The sequence below is a fragment of the Enhydra lutris genome, unplaced genomic scaffold, assembly GCF_002288905.1.
Source record: "Enhydra lutris kenyoni isolate GAN:26980312 unplaced genomic scaffold, ASM228890v2 scaffoldscaffold17, whole genome shotgun sequence".
NCBI classification, from domain to species: Eukaryota; Metazoa; Chordata; class Mammalia; order Carnivora; family Mustelidae; genus Enhydra; species Enhydra lutris.
This window is the reverse complement of record NW_019154101.1, coordinates 17607888-17631663: the sequence shown is the minus strand read 5'-3', so window position 1 is coordinate 17631663 and position 23776 is coordinate 17607888. Positions and strand designations below refer to the sequence as shown.

General features: G+C 38.6%; 1 protein-coding gene across 7 annotated transcripts in view; it reads right to left on the bottom strand.

Moving 5' to 3' along the window:
* Positions 1 to 316: 316 nt before the first annotated feature.
* The window catches only part of LOC111147601 (cAMP-dependent protein kinase inhibitor beta), a 108404-nt gene continuing 84944 nt past the window's right edge, over positions 317 to 23776 (bottom strand). For all 7 annotated transcript variants that reach the window (XM_022503735.1, XM_022503734.1, XM_022503738.1 and 4 more), the window contains 2 exons: positions 6392 to 6568; positions 317 to 1147 (listed from right to left, as the gene is read on the bottom strand). In XM_022503735.1, coding sequence (XP_022359443.1) covers positions 1080 to 1147; positions 6392 to 6560 — 237 coding nt within the window. In that variant the 5' untranslated portion in view covers positions 6561 to 6568 and the 3' untranslated portion in view covers positions 317 to 1079. The remainder of the gene's footprint in view (positions 1148 to 6391; positions 6569 to 23776) is intronic.

The window sequence follows — 23776 nt, the reverse complement described above, 5'->3', positions numbered from 1 at the left end:
TACCTGAAAATGAAAATAAATTCGTTAACCCATTTTTTAAAAAATACAGAATTTTATTATTTCCTAAAATGTCTAATGAATCAAAATTTACTAAAACTTTGGTTTTGTTTTTGTTCCTTTCAAAATATATGCTTAAATATATATTAAAAGCAGATATTTTGCTATTTCTACCTACAACATTCACTAAATATTTAGGTATTATGTTAGCTACTTTAGGAAAGATATAAAAATGCAGGTCTGCATTCCTGAGGAAATCATTTTAGAAACAAGTCACAATACACAAAAGCCCTAAGAATTAAAAAAAGACAGTATCAAGCAATTAGTAAAGTGTTTTGTATTGCATAATTAATATTAAAGAAAAACATATGCACACACATATACCCAAGTTAAGGAAGATAGTGAAATTCATTTAATAATTATGTTCCATATAAACAATTTGTCACTAATTTTGTGTTCTAAGAGTCCACATAAAAAAAAGTCACAGTATGCATAGACTAGAAACAAAATGCATCAAACAAAAACATCCTAGAGATATTTAGGTTGTCCAACTTCTGTAATTTTTCCAAATCCTTTTAGGGTTTGGGGAAAAATGGTGTATTTCTGGTTACAAAACAAACACTCTCTATGTGTTTTTGACCATTATTCCTTCCTACCAAAAAACCATAATGTCCTAGAAATTCCAATAATTTTTAAATGAATGGTGTTTGCTTTATATTTACTAAGAAACAAGTCATCCATTACCATAAAAATGGAATTAAAAATACACCTGGCTAAGTAAATCCAAAAGAGAGCAGTGGATTTTGTTGGGTTTATAGATAATGATACGGATTTAAGTGACCATATATTCTTAGCCTTTTCCTAGGGTGCAATTTGGAAGTAATATGCTTTTTAATAACCTACACTGGACATCATGGTTGCATTCCAAGTGAGTAGCATCACAACAAAATTGTCTAATACACACATGTTGCTTAGGGCTACAATGTTACCATAGTTACTACCAGATCAAATATCTCAGGAATGCAGAGCCACTAAGTCTTTCGATGTACAGAAATTCAGTACTTTTGATAGTTTTTGAGTCTTCATTTTTCTTCTTTCTTCGGCTTTTCCAATTGCCTTTGTGTTGTTTCTTCATTTTTCTTTTGTACATCTAAAAAAATAAATAATCTCTTTCACTTATAGCATATAGTGAAATATATTTCACATTATACTGCAATGAAACAGTTGGGATTTCCTTTATGCACCTTAATCATTTTCTCCTTGATTCAGACATGCTTTCCCCTCAATCTAGATATGGACACTACACGAAGAAAAGACATATGCGTCGTTTGGGGAATCTACATTCTCCTAGTTACCTTTCTCTCTGACTCTCCAGAAGCATTACATACCAAGCAGTCTCCCGAGGTATTATTACAATCTCCATTTATAGACTGGCCCATCAAAGCACAGACAGGTTAAGTGACTTGCTCCATGTCACAGAGCTAGTAAGCAGAGACACAATTTGGACCTTGCCAAGTGGTTCCATACTCCACCCCCTTAATGATCTCCCCATAGTGTATCACACTCTCTCCTACTTCCTCACACTTCTAACTCCATTGCTTTTAGGAGATGATCTGACTTTCTACTTCACAGGGGTAAAAATATCATTCAGGTTTATCATCAGATAAAAGCTCCCTCGACTTTCTGCCAAAAAACCTTTAAAACCCATGGTCTGTACTTATTCCTACTACCCTTCCTCCTATTACAATGGAAAAGGTGAACCTCAGGACCAGCTACACAATTTATGGGAGCCCTGTGCAAAGTGGAAATGCAGCACCTCTTGTTCAAAAAACATGGACAAACAACTTCAAGACAGGAACAGTAGAGCATGACACCAAGTGCAAATCTCCTCTGAGCCCAGGGCCCTGTGCAACCGCACTCACCCACACCTGTGGAGCCGGTCCTGGTGCTGCTCAGACGTTCCAGGTCTATTCCTTCATGATCGGGGATCCTATCCATCTCTGCCTCATCAGGAAGCTGCCTCTAACAATCATCCCTGCCTCCCTTTCACCTGACTCTCCCTTTCTCCCGACTCCTCATTTCTTCAAGTCACTACCAACCTCACACTAACAAGGCCTTCTTTCAACCGCAATTCTTCCACAGACTGTCTTGTTGTATGTGCTTTAAAGTGTATTATTGTTTGCTGTTTCCGTTTTAAATGGAAATGATTAAGTTTCTACTGCTTCTCCAAAAGTGCTTACTAAAATCATCACTGGCATCTCTGAAGTTTAATCTGATGGACTCTATTCAGTTCTTCAACTTTCACTCAAGAAATACGTGTGAAGCATGTATTATGTACCAAGCAGTTGGTGGGGGGGGAAATTCCAGCTCTCAGGAGACGCCTGAGGAGGGATATGAGGAACAAACAGGACAGGTAAAATGTGTGGTATGTGAGGTGTCCTGAGTGCTATGGAGGAAATTAAAGAATAGGAGTTGTCAAGAAGTCTTGGGGCCTGGAGGTTAAGGCTTTACGTAGGATTGGCTGGGGAGAAAGGGCATGCGAGCGATGCACTTGAAGACCTGAGAAGGGGAGGGGTGAGTGATGCCAGTAGCAGGGAGAGTGCTCATCCCAAGCAGAGGGAACAGCAACGTCAAAGGCATCAGTGTGCAGGAAGAAACTGTAAGTGGAACAGAAGGGAGAAAAAAGACTGGAAGATGGAGTCCGAGAGGTACCAAGAGACCTCATATTTTAGGTGAAAAATGACAGCTGTCTGGACAAATGTGAAAGTAGAGCTGACAATTTTTGCAGATAGATTAGATACAAAGTTGAGAGAAAGAGGGGAGACAAGGATAATCCCAAGGTTTTGGCTCTAGCCACTGGACGCGTCAAACTCCCATTCACCAAGATGGAGAAGAGGCAAGAAGAGCAGGTGTCAGGGAGAATATCTGGAGTTCTCCTTCCTGCCCATGAAGTTGGAGATTCCTGTTAGATAGCCAAGCAGAGAGGTCAAGTAGGCAGATGGACTTATGAGTGTGAAGTCTGAGGAGCTTCTGGGTAGAGATAACAAATCTGTGAGTAATCAGGAAGATGATATTATCCCAGTGAAATCAAGTGATATCTCAAGAGGAGGGAATGCTGATAGAGAAGAGGTCAAAGATTGAGTTCTGGTACCATCTAATTCATTCAGAGGTAGGGGACAGAAAGAATCAACAGCAGGGACAAGAACAGTCAGTGAAGCAGGAAGAAATGCGGGAGAGGGGAGGGTCCAGGAAGCCAAGGGAAGAGGGTGTGATCCACCAAGACACAACTGCCAGGAGATCATGTAGGGCGGAGACTAAGAACGATCACTGATTGCATCTGAGACAATGTCATTTGTGATCTTGAAATAGAGGGGTGGTGTGGTGAGGATCAGAGAGAGAGAGAGACAAAGGATTTGGAGGCATGTCCACTCTAAGAGCTTTTTACCAGCTGCTCCTTCTGTCAAGACCACGCTTACTGCTGATCATCATGTGCCTGCTGCTCCCTTCAGTTGTGATTCAAAACACACCTTTTTCATTCCGGTTTCAGTTAGGGCTGCCCTCATTTCTCATTCTAAAGCCATGCTGTAACTCTACCCCCAAATCCTACTTAAATCTCTGATAGAACATATCACTGTTGACATATATTTACTTGTTGATAATTTTACTGTCCCACTGGAGATATAATCCATGACAGCAAGACTTTCTCTGGTTTACCACTACACTGTTAGTTTTTAGAATGGTGTTTAGCATCTGTTGGACATTAAATTATAACAATGGATCAAATAAATAGTCACAGAGGGTGTTAAGAAAAGACCCTTGTCATGTGCACCTGAATGTTTACAGCAGCAATGTTCACAACAGCCAAACTACTTACGTAGTAAATAGTTTTTACTATTTACTACGTAAACAGGACCGGCTCCACAGGTGTGGGTGAGTGCGGTTGCACAGGGCCCTGGGCTCAGAGGAGAGTTGCACTTGGTGTCATGCTCTACTGTTCCTGTCTTGAAGTTGTTTGTCCATGATTTTTGAACAAACTATTTACGTATTTCCAGCCAAACTGGAAAGAGCCTAGATGTCCATCAACAGATGAATGGATAAAGAAGATGTGGTGTGTATTTATACGATGGAATACTATGCAGCCATCAAAAGAAACGAAATCTTGCCATTTGTGACGACATGGATGGAACTAGAGGGTATTATGCTGAACAAAATAAGTCAATCAGAGAAAGACAATTATCATATGATCTCCCTAATATGAGGAATTTGAGAGGTAGGGCAGGCTGTCTTGGGGGTTACGGAAGGGAAAAATGAAACTAGATGGGATCAGGAGGGAGACAAACCATAAGAGACTCTTAATCTCACAAAACAAACTGAGGGTTGTGGGTGGGGGGGTGGTCTGAGGGATAGGGTGGCTGGAGGATGGACATTGGGGAGGGTATGTGCTATGGTGAGTGCTATGCGTTGTGTAAGACTGATGATTCACAGACCTGTACCCCTGGGGCAAAGAATACATTATATGATAATAAAAATAATTTTTAAAAAGGCCCTTTGTGACATTTACAGCTGTCACCCTCTGTCACTTCTTGCCGATATGTTATCAGGCATCATTGTCCTCCCTATCATGGTTATTAATTTATAAGAGATAGATTAAGACAAATTATGAAGGAGACAAATTTTAGGTAGGTTAATTTCATGCAGGATACAGGACCTATGAGATCCTACAGTTCTTCCCACCTAAAAATACTTATCAAAAACAACACCAAAAACCAAAGAGGACAGATCTGATGGAAACCACCTAATAACCACATAGTAATCCACCTAATAATCCCCTTTCCCTTCCCTTTAAGGGCATGTGATTTCGCTTGGAACAATCCTTTCTTTCCTTTTGCTAGTAACTTCCCTGCCCCACTCTCTTTCCATTTGTACAGCTCCTCAGGGCTCCCCTCTGCTTGCTAGATAGAATGCTGCCTGATTCATGAACCCCTTTATAAAGCCAATTAGCTCTTCAAATTTACTTAGTTGAATTTTTGTTCTTTAACATATAAAAATAGTAACAATATTCTTTCAGATAACAGTCTCTTTAGTGGCCAAAAAAAATGGTGAAGACTACTAACTCTCCCACAGAATTTTTTTTTCTCTTTCATTTAATGAGGTAATGTCAAGAATCAGTAAGGTTTTGTGTGTGTGTCTGGGGAACGGACACTTTAATTAGGCCTGTCGTATGAACAGGTAACGTAGCTTCTCTGCCTCTCTAGTTGAGGATGGCCCTTCAACAGCAACATCACAGTCTGATAACCACATTCCATTTTCAGACTTAAAAGGCCAAAACCATTACACACATTTTTTATTTATTTTCCTTCTTTCCCTTTTCTCATCTTGTAATAGTTTGTATGGACATAGGCACTTTTTTGCTCTTACTTGTAGGGTCTCATATGAGAAAGGCAATGACGTCTGGGAACACATGAGGTGTCCCTGGACAAAGACATCCACATTTCCTAGGGATCAAACAAGGAACATCTATAACTTTACCAGGTAACAAATAATGTCCTGAGGCAGAGGACCAAGAGCCTTCTTCTGGCACCTGCATGAACAGAGTGGGCATGCAGCAGCTGCTAGCCTCTCTTGCCTCCTTGACAGTGGCAATAAATTTCTACCCATACTAAAGTCCACCTTGGACTAAATGGGGCTCAAGGCCCATGTATCTTGGTAATGACTTGGAACCGAAATTTTCTTTAACCTCCATGAATGTTTTCTGACTAAAAAGACTTCTTTAAAACTCTATTGAAAGTATCTTTATGTTTATTTCCAGAAGACTGAACTCTGAAAGCTAGATGAACTGTATGTAAGCAATGGGGAGACAAACCCAAGTTTTCCTCCATTGGTTTGACAGCTCCCCTTTGTCCTTAATTCAACTTTTTCCACTGAAGAATGGTTACCTTTTATACAAATACTTGCCTTAAAGATCTCATCTTTAACTGTTAATAAACTTCTTAGATCTGAGACAGAGAAGAGCTTATAGAATACTATAGCAAAGCACAAGTCTCCAGTGCGGTTGGCTAAGGGGATGATAGGAGGGAAACTATTTTATTTTGGAGCGTTTCTTGATGAATTTTTAAGTTTATTGAGGGAAGGGATTATATTTGTTCACATTTTATCCCCGATTTCGAGCGCTATGTGTGACTAGACACGTCCAACAAATACATAAATGTTCAGCTTGCACATACACATTGGGAGAGAAAAAGATAAAACTGTTCACTTTCAGAAAGCCTAAAAAATGACACTTAGCCTGCAACAAAAACTGAGACATCTTCGTCTACATGTAAAAAAAAAAGAGCACTTATAACCAGTTATAAGAGAGACTGCTCCAGAGGCAAGGAGAGAACTTGTGCATTACCTTCCTTCATGGACAGGGCCTCCAGTTTGAGGGGCAGCTCTGCGGACCCGCCCATCCCGGCTGAGCCCTGGATGTCCGGCACGGCATTCCGGCGGCCAGTCCTGGCCGAAGAGGCAAAATTGTTGACCACGGACTCCACATCAGTCATCTCGGATGAATCTGTCCTCATAGCAACATCTGCAGATAGAAGGTGCACATGAAGAGGAGGATGAGCCTATTGGGAGGTAAACGTTCACAGTGGTGGTGAAAGGCATGGCCAGACCGAAACCACGACAGGCGTGCGAACGGAGTCGTTGCTCACACCTCGCCTCGATGTCTACTGTCGCGGTCCTGAAGCCTCCGTTCGCACATTCACACATCCGCTGCCTAGACCGGGGCGTGCTCAGTGTGAGCCGGCTCGCTATAAATAACCCCTGAGCCGAGTAAGCCGCTAGGATGCTTTAGGGGGCAGTGATCTCTTGCCTTTTGTTCTATTTTTCTGTGCATGGATTGGCCCAACCAGGGCTTGGAAGGAAATGAAAACTGACTTGTTCGCCGCTCCTGCAGAGAACCTGCCTGCCAGGATTTGTTTGTGGTGCTTGTTCAGGCCGAAACCAAATCACTATAATTTGCAGGCCCCCAACAAAACACACTCTGCTTCTACTCCTTAGAAATAAGAAATTCAACTTCATCTCAAAGGCGTTGTGCCCCAGTGACAGCTGTGTATTTCGGTCTGCTCGAGTCTCACAGCTAATTTTCAACAGCCTCATGTTCATGTTTAGGAGAATAGAACCTGTATCACCTTCTCTCGCCTTTAAGTGGACCTGGTAATTACTAGTGCTTTCTGAAGCAACCTTTATCTTTCTAGTAATTGTCTCTATAAAAGCAGTCTTAGGAAATCATTTATGGTACAGGGAGGCAGGGAGGCAGCAGACACTGTTTATTCTAAAACTAACCCTCGTTCATAGGTTGTTTTCTAATGAATCTCCCCTAAGAAGTCAATGGTAGTGGTATCACAAAAGCAGCGGCAGCAGGGGCAAGCATCTATGGAGAACCTATGAAGCCCTAGGCTCTCCACCGGGCCCTGAGAGTACAAAGGGACACTAGACTCTCCATTTTTAGGGGACTTGTGCTCTCAAAGAGGAGAAAGAAGGTATACATGCGAAGACAGATACCATCATGCCACAGAATATGCTGAGTATCTACCCAGGGAGGGAGACAATCACTTATGGTGCTTGAGGGCAGAAATAGCTAAGTCTTGACCTACACAGAGCAAACCAAGCTTTTCACCATTGTTGGAAGGGAGCCCTTTCCAATTGCTTAACTTCGATTCAGGAAATGCTAAAACTAAAGTGAAATAGTCACAAAATACGGTGCGTTTCGTATTAGAATTACAACTCCTTTGGTTCCGAAGACCCAAGAAATGCACGCTGAGCTCAGTGTGGCCCTCGGGAGTCCAGGAGTAGGCGAGGCTCCTTCCCCAAATAGGCGCATTTTTTGCAGGAACCGTGGAAAATTTGAGAACACAGCTAGATTTTCAGACACAACTTTGGAACCAATTAGAATTCTCTCTGTTTAGTATTTGCCAGCTGTCTGGCATTAACAGACAACATAGAGTGATGTAAAGAGCACTGGACTGTTAGTCAAAAAGGACTTCATGCCATTACAGGCTTGCAGGTGATACTAATTCATTTAATTTCTCTGAGTCACAGTTCCTCCCCATGTAATGGGTGTAAAAATATTAGCCTGATCCACAGTATTCTTGTGAAGAACTAATAAGATAAAGCATACTGAAATTCCTCATAACTCTAAAACCATGTTTGTTTATTGGTATCATCATTCACGTTGCAAAGTTTTCTTTACCCCACCGCCATTCTATGTATCCCTTTAATCCTACCAAGAAACATCTTCATAGTGGAAGACCACTTAAGTTTCCTAAGAGGGAAACTAGGTTTATTCAATTCAACATGAACATTTTATATCTATTATCTCATTTTAATCCTCCTAATAATCCTATGAGGTAGTAAGGAACAACCCTCCCTACATGGATACGGAGCCCAGGGCTCAGGGAGGTTAAATGATTAACTGGGAGTCGCGAAGCTGCTACTATAGCACCCAAGCAAGCAAATCCGGTGTCACATCACTGTTAAGGCACGATGACATGGATTGCCACAAAATTATCTTTCCAAATCCCTGTGATAGGTATAGACAGACATACAATAGCTACTTTTGATTCTGTCCTTCATTACTCTTTAAATAGGGAAAATTATGTATATGCATATATATGTACATGTGTAGGTTTGTGAGGGAGAGAGGGAGAGATTCCCTAACTCTTCACAGGTATTCCTTTCTGGCTTAAATGTTTAGTTATCTATAATACAGGAATGTCAGTTATAGAGCTCTTCTCTGTAGTTTGTGAGAGGTGCCTGACACCAAGTTTGGAAAGAGACCCCATTTACAGGCTTCCAGTGTGTCCTCAGCCAGTTAACAGCACATCAGGAGCCATGGCCATGATCAAATGTTTATTTCTATGGAGCACTTTCCTGTGTCACACAAGTAAGTTAACTATGCTAAGACTCGAGGACCAGTTCTGTGAATACTTTGATGACTACCGACCTCCGAGTCTAAAATCTTAAAGTTGAAGATAACAACACATATAAAGATATTAAGATATGCTATTTAGAATACTTAAACGCTATACATTTTATATTAAATGAAGTGAGGAAACTTCTTTAGTAAGATGGTCTATGTTAAAGAAGTATTGATTTAGAATTTGTATATCAAAAGGGAACTTCCAAAAGGTGGCCTGTAGAGTAGACCGTTAACACAGAAGAAGAAATTCTGGTCTCCAAGTTTATTTCAAGGCTTCTTGGCTATTGGCTGCTATTTTAGAAGTTTTTGTTCTTACCTTTACATTATTACTTCAGACATGGTCTTTCTAAATGACTCCTTTTTTGTCTATTAGTGTTAGAAAATAAGATCATCACAAAACTCTCTAAAAGTTTGTCAAAGTTATATTTGTTAACTACCATTTTAAGATCAGAAACAGAATTGGATGTGCGGGGAGGCCAAGCCATGAGAGCCTGCTTTACCCCGGAGCTTTACTTTGTCATTTCAAAGCTCTCCCTCTTCCCAGGATAATCTTCCTTTCAGAGCCTGCCACTGACACCAGGACTGTGGAGGATGCCAGGCTCCTCCACAAAACAGCAGTTCACCCAGCCCAGCCCTCCAGGGCTGTGGGGAGAGGGAGATGTCTGCTGTGAAAAGTCATCTCATCTTCCTGACAGAACGTGTCCATGACTTAGAGATCACTGCGTGGCAGGAACTCTGGAACCCACAGGGTCATTCTCAAATGGGCTCTTCTGATTTCTCTGGCAAGGAGATTTACTGCAGCATTGGAAATAATGTAAAAGTCTGTGAGGGAAGAATGGTTGAATAAACTATGTTACATTACGGAACATTATACAGCTACAAAGAATGTGTTAAGTTTAGTTAGATCTACCTACAGAGATGTGTCCATGACACATTGCAAAATGAAGCAAATTTTAAAAGCGTGGGGGAGGGGAAGCAATGAATGCAATATGATCTCAACTTTGTAAAAGTTTGTAAAAAGAATAAAAAACCCTAGTTGAAAATGTAAGAGAGAACAAGAAGAATGTTAACCATTTGTTGGTACTTCCTTACATATGTTAACTTGTAATAATGAGCATATATTATTATTGTAACTTAAAAGTACTGAAATACAGTCACCTGACAAAATTAAGAATACACAGATATTCTAGCACAGAAAGTCTCTAAAAGTCACACTTTGACAATTTAACTGAAAATAGTGTATCTGTAAATATAAGTTTCTTCCTGTAACAAAGAATCATCTTACCTGCCTGTCATTATTGTCCTATGCAACATTGATTACATATGTCTGATTTTTTTTTTTAGAGGGATAATTATATACATTGTAAAAGAAGATTTCAAAAGGGAGCAAGCAAGCCTAGTTAAGAGAGTCTCCTTTAAAAAAGAGTTGTTAGGGGGCACCTGGGTGGCTCAGTGGGTTGAGCCTCTGCCTTCAGCTCTAGGTCATGATCTCAGGGTTCTGGGATCGAGCCCTGCATCGGGCTCTCTGCTCGGCAGGGAGCCTGCTTCCTCCTCTCTCTCTCTCTGCCTGCCTGTCTGCCTACTGTGATCTCTATCTGTCAAATAAATAAAGTCTTTAAAAAAATTAAAAAAAAAAAGGGTTGTTAGGAGGCCATAAGAGGAGAGGAATTTATGCACACCCTCAACAGAGAAACTATGAAATTTCTCTTAAAATTTTATTTATTTATTTGACAGAGAGAGTGTGAGAGCACAAGTAGGCAGAGCCCCAGGAGGGAGAGGGAGAAGCAGACTCCCCACTGGGCAGGGAGCCCCACGCAAGGCTCTATCCCCCAGTACCCTGGGATCACAATCTGAGCCAAAGGCAATCACTTAACCCACTGAGCCACCCAGATGCCCAAACTTTCTGAGCTTTAAAGCCAGCTGCAAGCCCTCAGCCTGGACTTAACTTCCTCCTCACCATGGCAACTGGATCACCCGTGGTGTTTCACTTCTAAAGGAGCCAGTTCGGTTTAACAAGTTTCAGTCCTTCATTTGCATACACAACCAATCCCAGTTAATTTTTCAATTCCTCTTTTGCACAGAGGACCTAAATGAAAGCTACACTCCTATCCTTCCATCTTTATAGCTCTGCCCCTCCCACCTTTGTCTTTGTTGGAACGCAATTTAGGTGTCTACCTGAATCTGTGTTTCCCGTATTGCAATTCTAATTGCCCAAATAAATGTCTGTTGCTTTAATTTTCGGTGAATCCTTTCTTGGTCAACGTTATAGGGAGAGAGAACTGCTCTTTTCAAATGCTTTGTAACATAACCCATAGAAAGATGAGGAAATAGTACTAATAAATAAACACAGAAGAGAGATTAACTTCCAAGTCCTAATTTTTTGGGCTTGAAAAGCTAATTATATTTATGTTTGCTAACTAAGGCAGCTGACTCACTAGCAACTCTTCCTCTTTTTCTTCTACAGAATTAGTAGGGAATCTGGATGAGTTCTGCTTTGTCAACTGTGGATGATTACAGAGTGGAAACCATTTGGACATTTGGAGATTTCACAGAAGTCCTTGCATGCCTCTAGCAAGGTGATGTAATTTTCATCTCTTTCATCTCTTTTGGAAATACACAGTTTTCAAGGTGCCTTAACAAAAGCCCATTACCGGGTCATATAGACACACATGCCAGCATCTGCAGCTCTGTCAAATCGAAAATGCAACATCAGCATGAAGAGGACAAACATGTTCAAACTAAATGAAGCACTGGAAGAATACATATCTATAAGACATGTGTACTTATATATACGCATGTAGGTATGCATGTGTATTTATGTATATAAAATCACTGGTCAGCTCCCAGTGAGCTAAGAAAGGAGTGTGTTAGTAGGTTAAAAGTATAGCCAGGAACTAAAGTTTTTGCAACTTCTTTCTCTCCTAGCTGAGATGTTCCAGCCTCAGAGCTCACACTCACTCTCTTCTCAAGTTCCCTTACTTGAAGCGGAGACTGCAAGGAGCTGGTTACCTTTTCTCTAATCTCTGGATCGGTATCACTCACTTCACCTCCTACAGTGAAACTCATTCTGCATGTATGACTTGAAATAAACTTCTTACCCGTTAATCAGTTCCCTGGAGATGTGAGTCAGGCTCTCTGAAAAAAAACACTTAAAGTAACAATGAAGAACATATATTTTGGAAAATTAGTGCTTTTCCTGGTCATAAGAAAGAGAAGTTGAGATAGAGGGAGACACAGACTGGTCTCCGTTGATGTCTCTCTCTCTCTCCAAGTTTCAGCCCCTCATGCTATATTTCTTCAGTTGTCTGCCTACAGCTCTTATTTTGCAAGATTTTCTGTTCTGGAGTACGAAAACTTCTTCCAAACAAGGTCAGAGAAACCTAGTAATTGCCTCTTAATGTGGACCAACAAAAACGGATAATTATTTATTCATCCAGTCGACATTTATCAAGCTCCTGCTAAATTATTAAGTGCCAGGCCCTGTGCTAGGCCCACAAGCTACAAAGAGGAACCCACAGTCTGGTGAGATCAAACACATTCTCATCTTTTCAGTAGCTTTCCTGACCTCAAATCCTGTTCTTTGAAATAAAGTAAAAGTATCCACCTCTAAAAATGGGAATCCTAACACATCTACTCACCTAAGTACTAAGACCATTTTAGGCTAAACAGAGCTAACATGAAACATATACCTGTATAAAAATGATTTTTTTTTTAACTTAGAGACCTTCCTCTTTTTTTTTTTTTTTTTTCTTATTTTTTTTGGTAATTCCTCTACATAGGGAGTTTCTGTGCCTCAAGTACAAGCCAAAGGAAATTCAACTTCTAGTCTGTTGACACACATATTATTTTTCCTGCTTAGACTCTTTCCTGATAATGATTTAAACATAAACAAATGATTAAACCCTTCAATATACATTTGTGGGCACATGAAAGCTATTTTTACCATGCAGAATTTTTGGACAACTGAAACCTGTAAAATTCTAAATATAAAAACAAATTGACTTTCCTATAATCTTCCAGATAAAGTAATTCACATATCTGAATACCCTTCTGACACAATAACATTGTTATGCTAAGATAGGGTCACTTAGAATAATAATGTGGACTGATATGGATAAGAACCTCAACTTTACGAAGCACTCAACCTCCTTGAGTGGAGGGGTCCACATTTAACTGGTCATCCTACTTTTTCATTTCCTGCTAGAAAAACTTACCGGAAACACACCCTCCATCAAGGATTATAGGGAGTTCGCCTCCCCGTACCCCTTGCAGCTTCCCCAAAAGACCATTCCATGTAAATGGTATAGACCCAAACACTTGAGTGATTTACCATAATGCAGCCAGTTTGTGTCAAAGTCTTTTCTAAGTCCAGACAGTCCTCTTTCTGCCATTATCATGACTCCCCCTGCTCCTCTCCAAAACAGATTTCCCTAATTATCAGTACATCATCTTGGGTAGCACATCTGTGCATGTGGGTGTTATGCGTAATGGGTGGTATCCAGGACACACAGTGATATTTTCAGTTCTCCTTTAGATGAATGTCATTCTAAATGGTTGTAAGTTGTAGCAGAGCATCCCTCCTATCTTACGTCTGACGTAGTTTTGGCCTTTTACTTCCCACCTTTTTATTTCTATCTTTCTGAGTGATCAGAATTGAGACCACTTAGCTTGAATTAGAACGAACCGTTCTCATTTTTTCCTCCACTTTACCTCACACCCTGCCTGTACTCATTCATTCTCACATATTTCTCACATTCTCCTTTTTCCATTCAAGGGACACAAATATCATTGTTTTCTTATTTTATTAAGGTACTGCAGGCTACTAAAGGAAGTACTTGTATTCAACTCAGAACGTACTTATTTAACACCAACTGTGTGCAAAGCACTCTGATGCTTGCCAAGTAAGGATTTCCCTTGCCTCAGCTGGAGACCTGGAAAGGCCGCAAAGCCAGGCAGCTCTGGGACGTGCACAGGGGAGGGAGTGGTTGGGTCCAAAAGAGAAGATGGGGCAGAACTGCAGAGGGGGGTTCCAGAGAAAGAGCGAGCAAATTCCAGCAAGAGACTGCTCTCAGATCATCCACCTCTCATCTTCGCCTTTTCCAACCGTTGTCGGACACAAAGCGTTCTTAGATTTCAAAAAAGGCACAAAGATTCTCCAAGCTCACAAAAGCCCAAGAATTGAATTTGCACTACTGGGAAAATGAAATAATTTTGAGGATCCTATGGTTTGCGTGCACCATTCCCATGTCAGAGTGAACACAATCTGTCTGTGCAGGGGGGTTCAAAGGAAGTTCTAAGAAGTCAATTCCTTTTTTAATGAGACCGTGGTTTTAAAATGTCAAGTGACTTTTGATGACATCAATAGGAAGGAGGAAAAGGGAATTTAATCTGACCAACATGGTCATGGTAGAAATGCCTTTGTATCCCTCTACCTAGTACATGGGCTGACACATAGTTATCTAATAAATTCAATAAATGCTGAATTAATAGCTGATATCTCTAAATTTTGGGCAGGCAAACATAGCTAGTGATCGTGCTTTTAATTATTAATATTCTCAATAAAGACTGAAAGTTCAGTTAATCATATATTAAAATGAATTTTATGACATTACCAGTAAAGTAGCTTTGGGGGCAGGATGTAGCCTAGCGGCAAATGAAATGCTTTGCCCGTGTGGGTAACATCAATTGTCACACGCAGAGCAGAAGTTAATGCAAAAACTCTTCTGGAATCACCCTCACCCAAGGCATCTGAATAGTTACACTCTTCAGACTTTGGGTCTCTAGGAGGGATTCATAAACATTAAACTGAAGACTGCCCTACCAAAGTCAGTTAGACACAATTCTATCAGCTTTCCCTCGTACAAACATGCAGTCCTCTAACACTTTTTTTTTAAGATTTTTTTTTATTTATTTGACAGAGATAGAGATCACAAGTAGGCAGAGAGGCAGGCAGAGAGAGACAGAGAAGCAGGCTCCCCGCTGAGCAGAGAGCCTGACGTGGGGCTCGATCCCAGGACCCTGAGATCATGATCTGAGCTGAAGGCAGAGGCTTAACCCACTGAGCCACCCAGGGGCCCCAGTCCTCTAACACTTTAAATAGCCGAGATCCTACAGTTTTAACTCATTTAACAAATTCTCTTTTACCATTTTCATTCTCAACAAGGGGGAAAATAGAGTCCTTTATCCTCTGGGCTTATTTTCTTTCCTGGGATTATTATTGAGAGTGGTACATCAATGACAAAATCTAGTTCCATAATTTTTCTTCAGTGTGAAGGTCATCTAAAGGAATAGCTTAAGCTTGGACAATTTGTTAATTTTTTAAAAGATTTTATTTATTTATTTGACAGAGAGAGAGAAAGAGAGCACAAGCAGAGTGGCAGGCAGAGGGAGAGGGAGAAGCAGGCTCTCCGCAGAGCAGGGAGCCCTACGTAGGGCCAGATCCCAGGACCTTGGGCAGACGTTTAACCAGTGAAGCCACCCAGGCACCTCAAGCTTGGACACTTTAAACTGCATGCTTTTACTTCAGAAAACTTTTATAACATATATGCTTATATGTCTTCAAAAGGAAAAATGTAGCAACACAAAAGAACTAATTTTACTAACATATACAAATGTTATATATTTATGTGTGTGTGTGTGTGTGTGTGTGTGTGTGTGTGTGTGTGCCATATTCATCAAAACCATTCCTTTAGGAAGCTACACATGTATTCCACCACCTAAAATATTTTTGTGATTTCATCAGTGCAACCCACTTTATACTCTTATATAATATAATGGAAGAATAATGCTACATTTAAAATATAACATTATATTTTATAGTAAACTGTTTTAGTTAAAAACTATCCCAACTGGGGCGCCTGGGTGGCTCAGTGGGTTAAAGCCTCTGCCTTCAGCTCAGGTCACAGTCCCAGAGTCCTGGAATCGAGCCCTGCATCGGGCTCTCTGCTCGGCAGGGAGCCTGCTTCCTCCCCTCTCTCTGCCTACTTGTGATCTCCATCAAATGAATAAACAAAATCTTAAAAACAAAACAAAACAAAACTATCCCAACCGATCACCCATTTTTTTGTACTGAAATGACTTCAGGTTTTTTTCAAAGCTTCCTTAAGTAATTTAGATTTGCATATACTCAAAAGAATTCTATTTCGAGATTTCAAAGCAGAGGTCTGAGCAATGACAGCATTACTGAACTACCTTAATATACCCTTGGAATGACTGCCCTTAAATTAGTCTTCATATTTATTGAGCAGTCCAAATGGCGCAATGGAAATTTTGGTCACCTAAAAGTGAGCATGTAGTGGCGTCTTGCATTGTCTTCTAATAAACTTGCAACTTTCAATAAGCCATTTAACTTCTCTGTTAATTAAGTTTCCACATTTATCAAAAGTAGAATTAATACTACCTATTTTACTACCTTGGAACCCAACTAACTAATGGATATAAATGTGCTCAGTTAATGACCACACAAATGAAATTTGTTCAGTAATCGATCATATTAAGTCATAGGCACTATAATAGATTATCATTATAAACATTGATTATCCTGTTAAAGTAGGCTTTTCTTTTGGCTCTAGAAACAGCCTCTGACATTGTAAGTTATAAAGACAAGAAAAGATTAACGCACAGATATTTCCAGAAATTTGGTGTTTAGGCGGGGAAAAGAGCATAAAAAATTACATTCTGCCCCCCGAAGCTCCTCCAAGTTGGCTACCTTTCTGCAATATCTGTTCTAGATAAGCCACCTGTCACAGAAGACCAAATCTCCCTTACACCATTCATCATGGTTTCTCCCTAAGCGTGAACATTTTGTGTAATTCCAGCAACAAGCCATGTTTGAGTGTTTCATTACTAGTTAAGATGTGATTGGAATTATCAATTTCTTCATGACACCTGAAAAACAATTCTTAATCTGAGTAATAACATAACGACACTATCTGGTGAGGAAAAAAGAATCACAAAATTTGTGAGACAATTCTGCTTTCTCAGTAAGCCTCCTCAGCCCATTTGAAACTGTCTTCTCTCTGTTACTCCTAACCTCCCTTAACTTGCTCTATTTTCCCTTGGCACTTAGTAGCTTGAATGCATATTATAACTTGCTGTGATTGCACTGTTGCCTACTGACTATCTCGCTCTACTACAATGTAAGCTCCATTAAGGCATAGGTTTCTGTAGGCACAGGTTTTGTAGGCATAGGTTTTTACAGGTTTTTGACCGATGTACCACAGCACTAGTCATGCCGGTCATTCACTCAGTAGGTACTCTGATACAGAGTTTGTTTACTGAATGAAACAATTATCCTTCCTTGTCTCTCTTTCAAAAGGAATTATTTTCTTTTTGCATATGAAAATAATATATGCTCATTGTTGGGGAAAAATGATAATTTTTCTGGAAGGAAAAAAAGGAAGTTGCCTTTTGCCCATTATTCAGTGACAGCACTATTATAATTCTGGCGCATATCCTCCCAGAATTTTTTCAGCATTCACATACATAGATGTACCAAATATCATACTTGTCTGGATTTTGAAGTTAGAATATATTTATTTAATATCATTTTTTCATATCTCCTATAAATCATTTGATCATATCTCTTAAAAATATAATTGTTTTCAGGCCAACACAATTCTGAATTTTTAAAGTTTGAAAAAAGAAAATTTTCTAGAAAGCCAACATTCCAGGGCATATACCAACTATTTAAAATAGACAGAGCCACAAGCTCAAACATGAAAAACATGACTGAGGCTGAAATCATTCACAAACCTTTCCTTAATTGAATTGGATAAAGTTGATTTATAGGTAAGATGCTTTTTTAAATGTAAACAACTTAAAAAGTTCCAGTAATGTCTTTTTCTCCTATTTCATCAAAGTAAAAAAAAAAAATTCTTTGGGATGTCTTTTAGTCCCTTTTTGAATAGATTTCATTCTCATCTCTTTTTTTTTTCTTCCAACTGAGAAAAATGAGGAAATGATTGGGCCTTTTCAAGCTCTGATTTGTTTCCTAAGTTCTTTTCAGTATTTTATTTTTCTTTGCAGAAGAAGAAATCATTTTAGTGTTTCATCAAGCAAAAAATTCAATCAAAATCACAGTAGCAAAAATTTTTAAGCTGTTCTGAGGATTTTCTGGGTCATATAGGCAAAAAAAAATTCCCAACCAAATAGCGAGTAACTTTAGAAAGAAAAGTTATACCATTGAAATATTTTTGTTCATCAAATTATGTATATTGATGTTTGTCTACAATTAAGTTAATAGAAATGAAATTATTTATATGAATGCATCTAACTTTTTACAAAAGCCTTTTTTGAAAAAATAATACATTCTATTACTATGTTTCTTTAATATTATATAAGTTCATTAGGAAAAAATGAATCTTCATGAAAAATGGTATCTAAAATATATTCAATGGGCATAATAAAAAAGTTCAAAGCCAGTATATACAATAATTCTCAAAACAGTTGCACAGAAAAACATAAGGGAAATATCCAAAATTTTAACAGTAGTTCTTTGTGAGTGGTGTTATTATACATGATTTCTATTCTCTTGTTTAACTTTGTGTTTTCTAAATTTCCTATGATGAAGATTTTCATTATGTGAAAAAAGGCATAAGCATGTGTTGAGCACACACCATTTTAAATCACTTTAGTGAGATACAACGTATGTGATTCTGTACCGTGGGGGTGATCAATACTATCTTCGTTTTACAGGTAAGAAAACTGAGGATCATAAAAATGAAATGATTTGGCTAAGGAACAGAGGTAGCGAGTGACAGAGGCAAGACCAGAGCCCATTCCATCTGACACCTCATACATTGCTCCTTCTATTACATTTCACCAAATATTTCTTGAACAGAGACGCAGCCTTCATTCAGCCAACTGTTATTGAGCATCCTTCATTCAGTGCAAGATATTAGAGAAATAAGACCAAACACTGTAATTACCAGAGCGGGACACACACAAAAAGCATAATGCATGATCTTTACTCTGAAAAAGTATGTGACCTCACTGTACAGATGAAATACATGTACATGAAAGGGAATGTAAAAACAGAAGTCCACATATGATATATCCATGTAAATGGTATAAATGAAAAATGCTATGTAAGTATAAAAGGGAAATGGCTATTGAATTTTGGTAATTAAGAGAGACTTCATAGAAGCTATAGAACACACATCAGACCCTAATATCTGGGAGGGGTTCATACAGATTAAAAAAAAAAACATGAAAGACTTACCAAGCCAGGGAAATAATTTAAGCTAACTCATGAAGAAGTGAGTGTACAAAGCAACTTCTAAGTAAAGGAAAAGGAAACATCTAGCTCTGATGGAATGTTAAGCCATATAGAGTTGGAAAAATAAGTTGGAGTGCAGTCATCACTGGAACACAGATTGCAAAGAAAATGAATGCCATTTAAAAGGAAATTGTGGGGGCACCTGGGTGTCTAAGTTGGTTAAGTATATTCCTCACTCTTGATTTCAGCTCAGGTTGTGATCTCAGGGTCATGAGTTCAAGCCCTGTGTTAGGCTCCATGCTCAGCTGGGAGTCTGCTTTTCTCTCTTCTCTCTCCCCCTCTCCTTCTGCCCCTACCCCCAACCACCGCTCACATATACAAGCTCTCTCTCTCCCTCAAAATAATAAATAAATCTTAAAAAAAAAAAAAAGAGGAGATTGTGTTTGTCCCTCTGAGCACTGAGGAACCATGAACATTTCTAAGTCACATAATAAAAATATGCATAAGATGCACTATGTGTAAATAGAGACTACTGTGAAGGAGTATTGTTCGAAGGCTATTAAAAATGGAAGTTCTGTAAGCAAATCCACCGCATGAGTGATGTGCTGATTATAAAATTTATATGTAAATGCAACATACCCAAGAATAACTTCTTATTTAAAAAGGAAGGAAAAAGGTAGAAGGACTTACAATGAAGACTAATTATAAAGTTTAAGGACTTAGATCATCAGATATAAAGATTCATTACAAATATTAGGTATTAAGATAGAGTGGCATTCTTCAAGAATAAACAGCATAATAGAATAAAATAGAGATTCCAGAAATAGACACATATACATATGGGTCCTTGATTGCTGAAAAAAGTAAAGCTAGTGATGTGGTCACTGAACTACTGCTGGTGATCTTGGAGGATTCACAGAGAGGAAACATTGACATTGACATTGATGGGAAGATTGTTCGTCATGGAAAAAACAGATGGGGCTTATAATAATTTGTGACAAATTCTAGGATTATTAAATAAGTGACTTCAAGTTATGGTGTCTTCCCTTGAATTTTGTATTTAAATACTGTCATATAGATAAGTTGAAAGAACAGTGTGTAACTTCCATTTGATTTCAAGAATTGTTAACAGCTATATTTACTCTTTCTCTGTAAACATACACACAATTTTTGTCAGTCATTTGAAAGGAAGCTTCTGATATGACACTCACATCAAATATTTCAGCATTATTTAAGAACTACTGTATTCTTTATATCCATATTACCATTGTATTTCCATGACATTTTTTTATATATACATTGCAATTCTGAGATAATTTCCCCTTTCTCTTAAAGTATAGCTTTTAGAAATTCCTTTGGGGAAACCAATGGTTTTGTTATGTCTGAAAAGATCTATTTTATCCTCATCTTCGTGCACTATTCTAGGTTGAAGTTACCTTCTCCAGGCACTTCACAATATTAACATACTTTATTCCATTTTTGTTGTTAAGAAGTTGTTGAATACGATAATTTTATGTGGCATCTTGGCTCAGCCATAGGGTTCCTAGTGTTTGTTCAAACAATGTTCTGGGTATGTCTGTGAGGGTGTTTCTGGAATTAATATTTGGGTCAATGGACTGAGTAAAGAAGATTGTCTTTTCCAATGTGGATGGTCATCGTCCAATCCACTGAATTCCTCAATATAATAAAAGACTAAGTAAGGAAGAATTTTCTCTCTCTGCCTGTCTCAGGCCCCAGCTAGGGCATCAGTCTCTCTGCTGTCTTTACACTCCGCCTGGGACTGAAACTTAAACCATCACTCTTCTGTTTTTCAGGCCCTCAGACTTGGGAGGGAACAATACCATTGTCTCTCCTGGGTGTCTAGCTTGCTGACTATAGACCTTGGAATTTCTCAATCTCCATAGTAGCATAAGCCAATTCTTTATAATAAATATATACCTGATTGATTCTGTTTTTCTAGAGAACCCTGACTAATACACTGATGGTATAATTGATATACCATTTTGGTATAATGGTATACCATTTTTGGTAGTTTGTGGAGTCTATTTTTCTGACTTATTCTGAGGATTTATCTCTTTGATGTCCTGAAATGTCATACAAGGTGCCTAAGAACGTTGTTTTTTTTTTTTTAATCCTTCTTAAGATTTGTTAGTATTCCTGAATTTAAGACTTTCATCGATTCTGGAAAATTCTCAGGTGGTAGCTATTTGAATACCACTTTAATCCTTTATTATTTCCTTGGGAATTCCAATTAGACACATGAGATAGACAGTCTATTAACCGTGTCTCTCAATCTTTCATAGTTTCCCTTTCTTTCATTTCTCTGTGCTATATTCTGTATAATGTCTTCCGCCCTACCTTCCCATTCACTAGTTATCGCTTCATCTGTGTCTAACCTGCTACATAAACTACACATCAAGTTTTAATCTATATTTTCCATTTATAGACAATCTGTTTTGCTCTTTTTCAAGTCTGCCTCACTGTATTATATTTTGTTCTTTATTCACACATAACTTACATACCCTCATTTATCTTTTCAAATATAATGTCTTTTTTTAAAAATTTTTATGAATAATCCTAATTTCTGAATTCTTTATATTGTGATTATGTTGTATAATCTGTAAACTGTATAATCTAAACTGTATAATCTATAAACTGTATAATCTATCTCATTGTAGCTTATTTCCTTGCATGTTTAATGATTGTGGCTGTAAACTTACATTTTTAAAAACTTTTTCCTTGAAATTACCTGAGACACTAATTAAAGTGTTTTCCTTTATACAGGCTCTGAATTTGTCTCTACTGGGGTCTGGGAGCACTACGAAATTGGTTAGCCTTAAATTCTCAGCATGAAATTTTTCACACTACAAAGTTGCAAACCTGTAATCCCTTGTAATAAGTGATCAGGAGAATTTTCCCTCCTTTTCCACACAAGTCAAGGACAAGACTGGCAAGTATCCATACTGTTTTCCTTTGAAGGTTAGGGTTTTGTCACATTGTCACTGGACTGAATATGTCACTCTTCAATAGCCTAAGCCTTATATTTGGGACTCAATTTGATTTCCCAACTTGAGTGGTTCTTAAGTTTCTTTCCTTGTTCCCAGAGCATGGCTTTTTAAAACAGAAATTGTGAATTACTGGGGAACTCAGGGAACTGAGTACACCATTCACATGCCTCTAGATTTGGGATTTTTCATTGTTCTGGGATTATGACAAATAATCGTATCAACATGAGCATCCATTTTAAAGTTTTGAAGAGGGGGCACCTGTGTGGCTCAGTCAGTTAGGTGTCTAATTCTTGATTTTTGTTCAGTCATGATCTCAGGGTCATAAGCAAAAGCCCTGCATAGGGATCCATGATGGGCATGGAGTTTGCTTAAGATTCTCTCTCTCCCAAATGAAACAAGGTGGGATTGGGAGGGAGACAAACCATAAGTGACTCTTAATCTCACAAAACAAACTGAGGGTTGATGGGGGGAGGGGGGATGGGGGGAGGGGGGTTGGGGGGGTGGGATTATGGACATTGGGGAGGGTATGTGCTATGGTGAGTGCTGTGAAGTGTGTAAACCTGGCGATTCACAGACCTATACCCCTGGGGATAAAAATATATGTTTATAAAAAAATTCAGTAAATAAACATTGTCTGAATAAAAAAAAAAAGATTCTCTCCCTCTCCCTCTGTCCCTCCCCCAAGCATGTGTGCATGCTCTAAATAAATAAATAAGTAAAATCTTTAAAAAAAATTTTTAATATATCCTACATTGTAGAGCATTGTGTACTAGGGCTTTCTAAAGGACATTAAGTTTTCCATTATTTTATAAAAGGGAGTTCTAGTTCAGTTTCAATATTTTTTTTAAAATAATGCTCACTGTCTTGTTTGATAGTATAGTGGTAGACAAAGGGGTTTTATTTTTATATTTTAAGTGATCTCTATATCCAACATGAGGCTCAAACTTATAACCCTATGATCAAGAGTTGGATTCTCTACCAACTGTGCCAGCCAGGTGTTCCTCAATAATTTTTTTATCCAAGTAATAGCAAGATACTCATTTTATTCAGTCAAAAAACAGATGTGCAATGATATAAATGCATTATTCTTTAACAGAACTGATTTTAATCCACAGATCCCTGTTTTTCCTTCAGAGAAGAAAACAGTCTTGTGATTTCAAGTGTAATCATTCATTTCCACATTAAAATTTATTCTCTCTGGGGTAAATTTCCAACCAATTCACAATCATACACAGAATTCATTTCTCCATGTGGTGTAAAGCCTAAAATTAAGGCTCAATATTATATGCTGCCTTGACATATGGAAAAACTGGGAGGGCTTCAAATAGCCTAAATATAAAAGTTTCCCTCCCCACTCTGTTCTCAAGGATAAGGTATGCTAGCCAAACAATCAGAGGGACCAGGCACAGTTCCTATTTATCCTTTTGCAAGCCTGTGGAATATTCAAACAAACCAATCATATCATCTTGTAAGAACCAGGAGGCATCACACACTCATATTACTACAAAGTCTGCCTCCTATCGTCCTCGGTTGGTTACTCTGTGTCTAAGTACAATCCCTGTGAAGCCCTGCATGGCCTTCAGTATC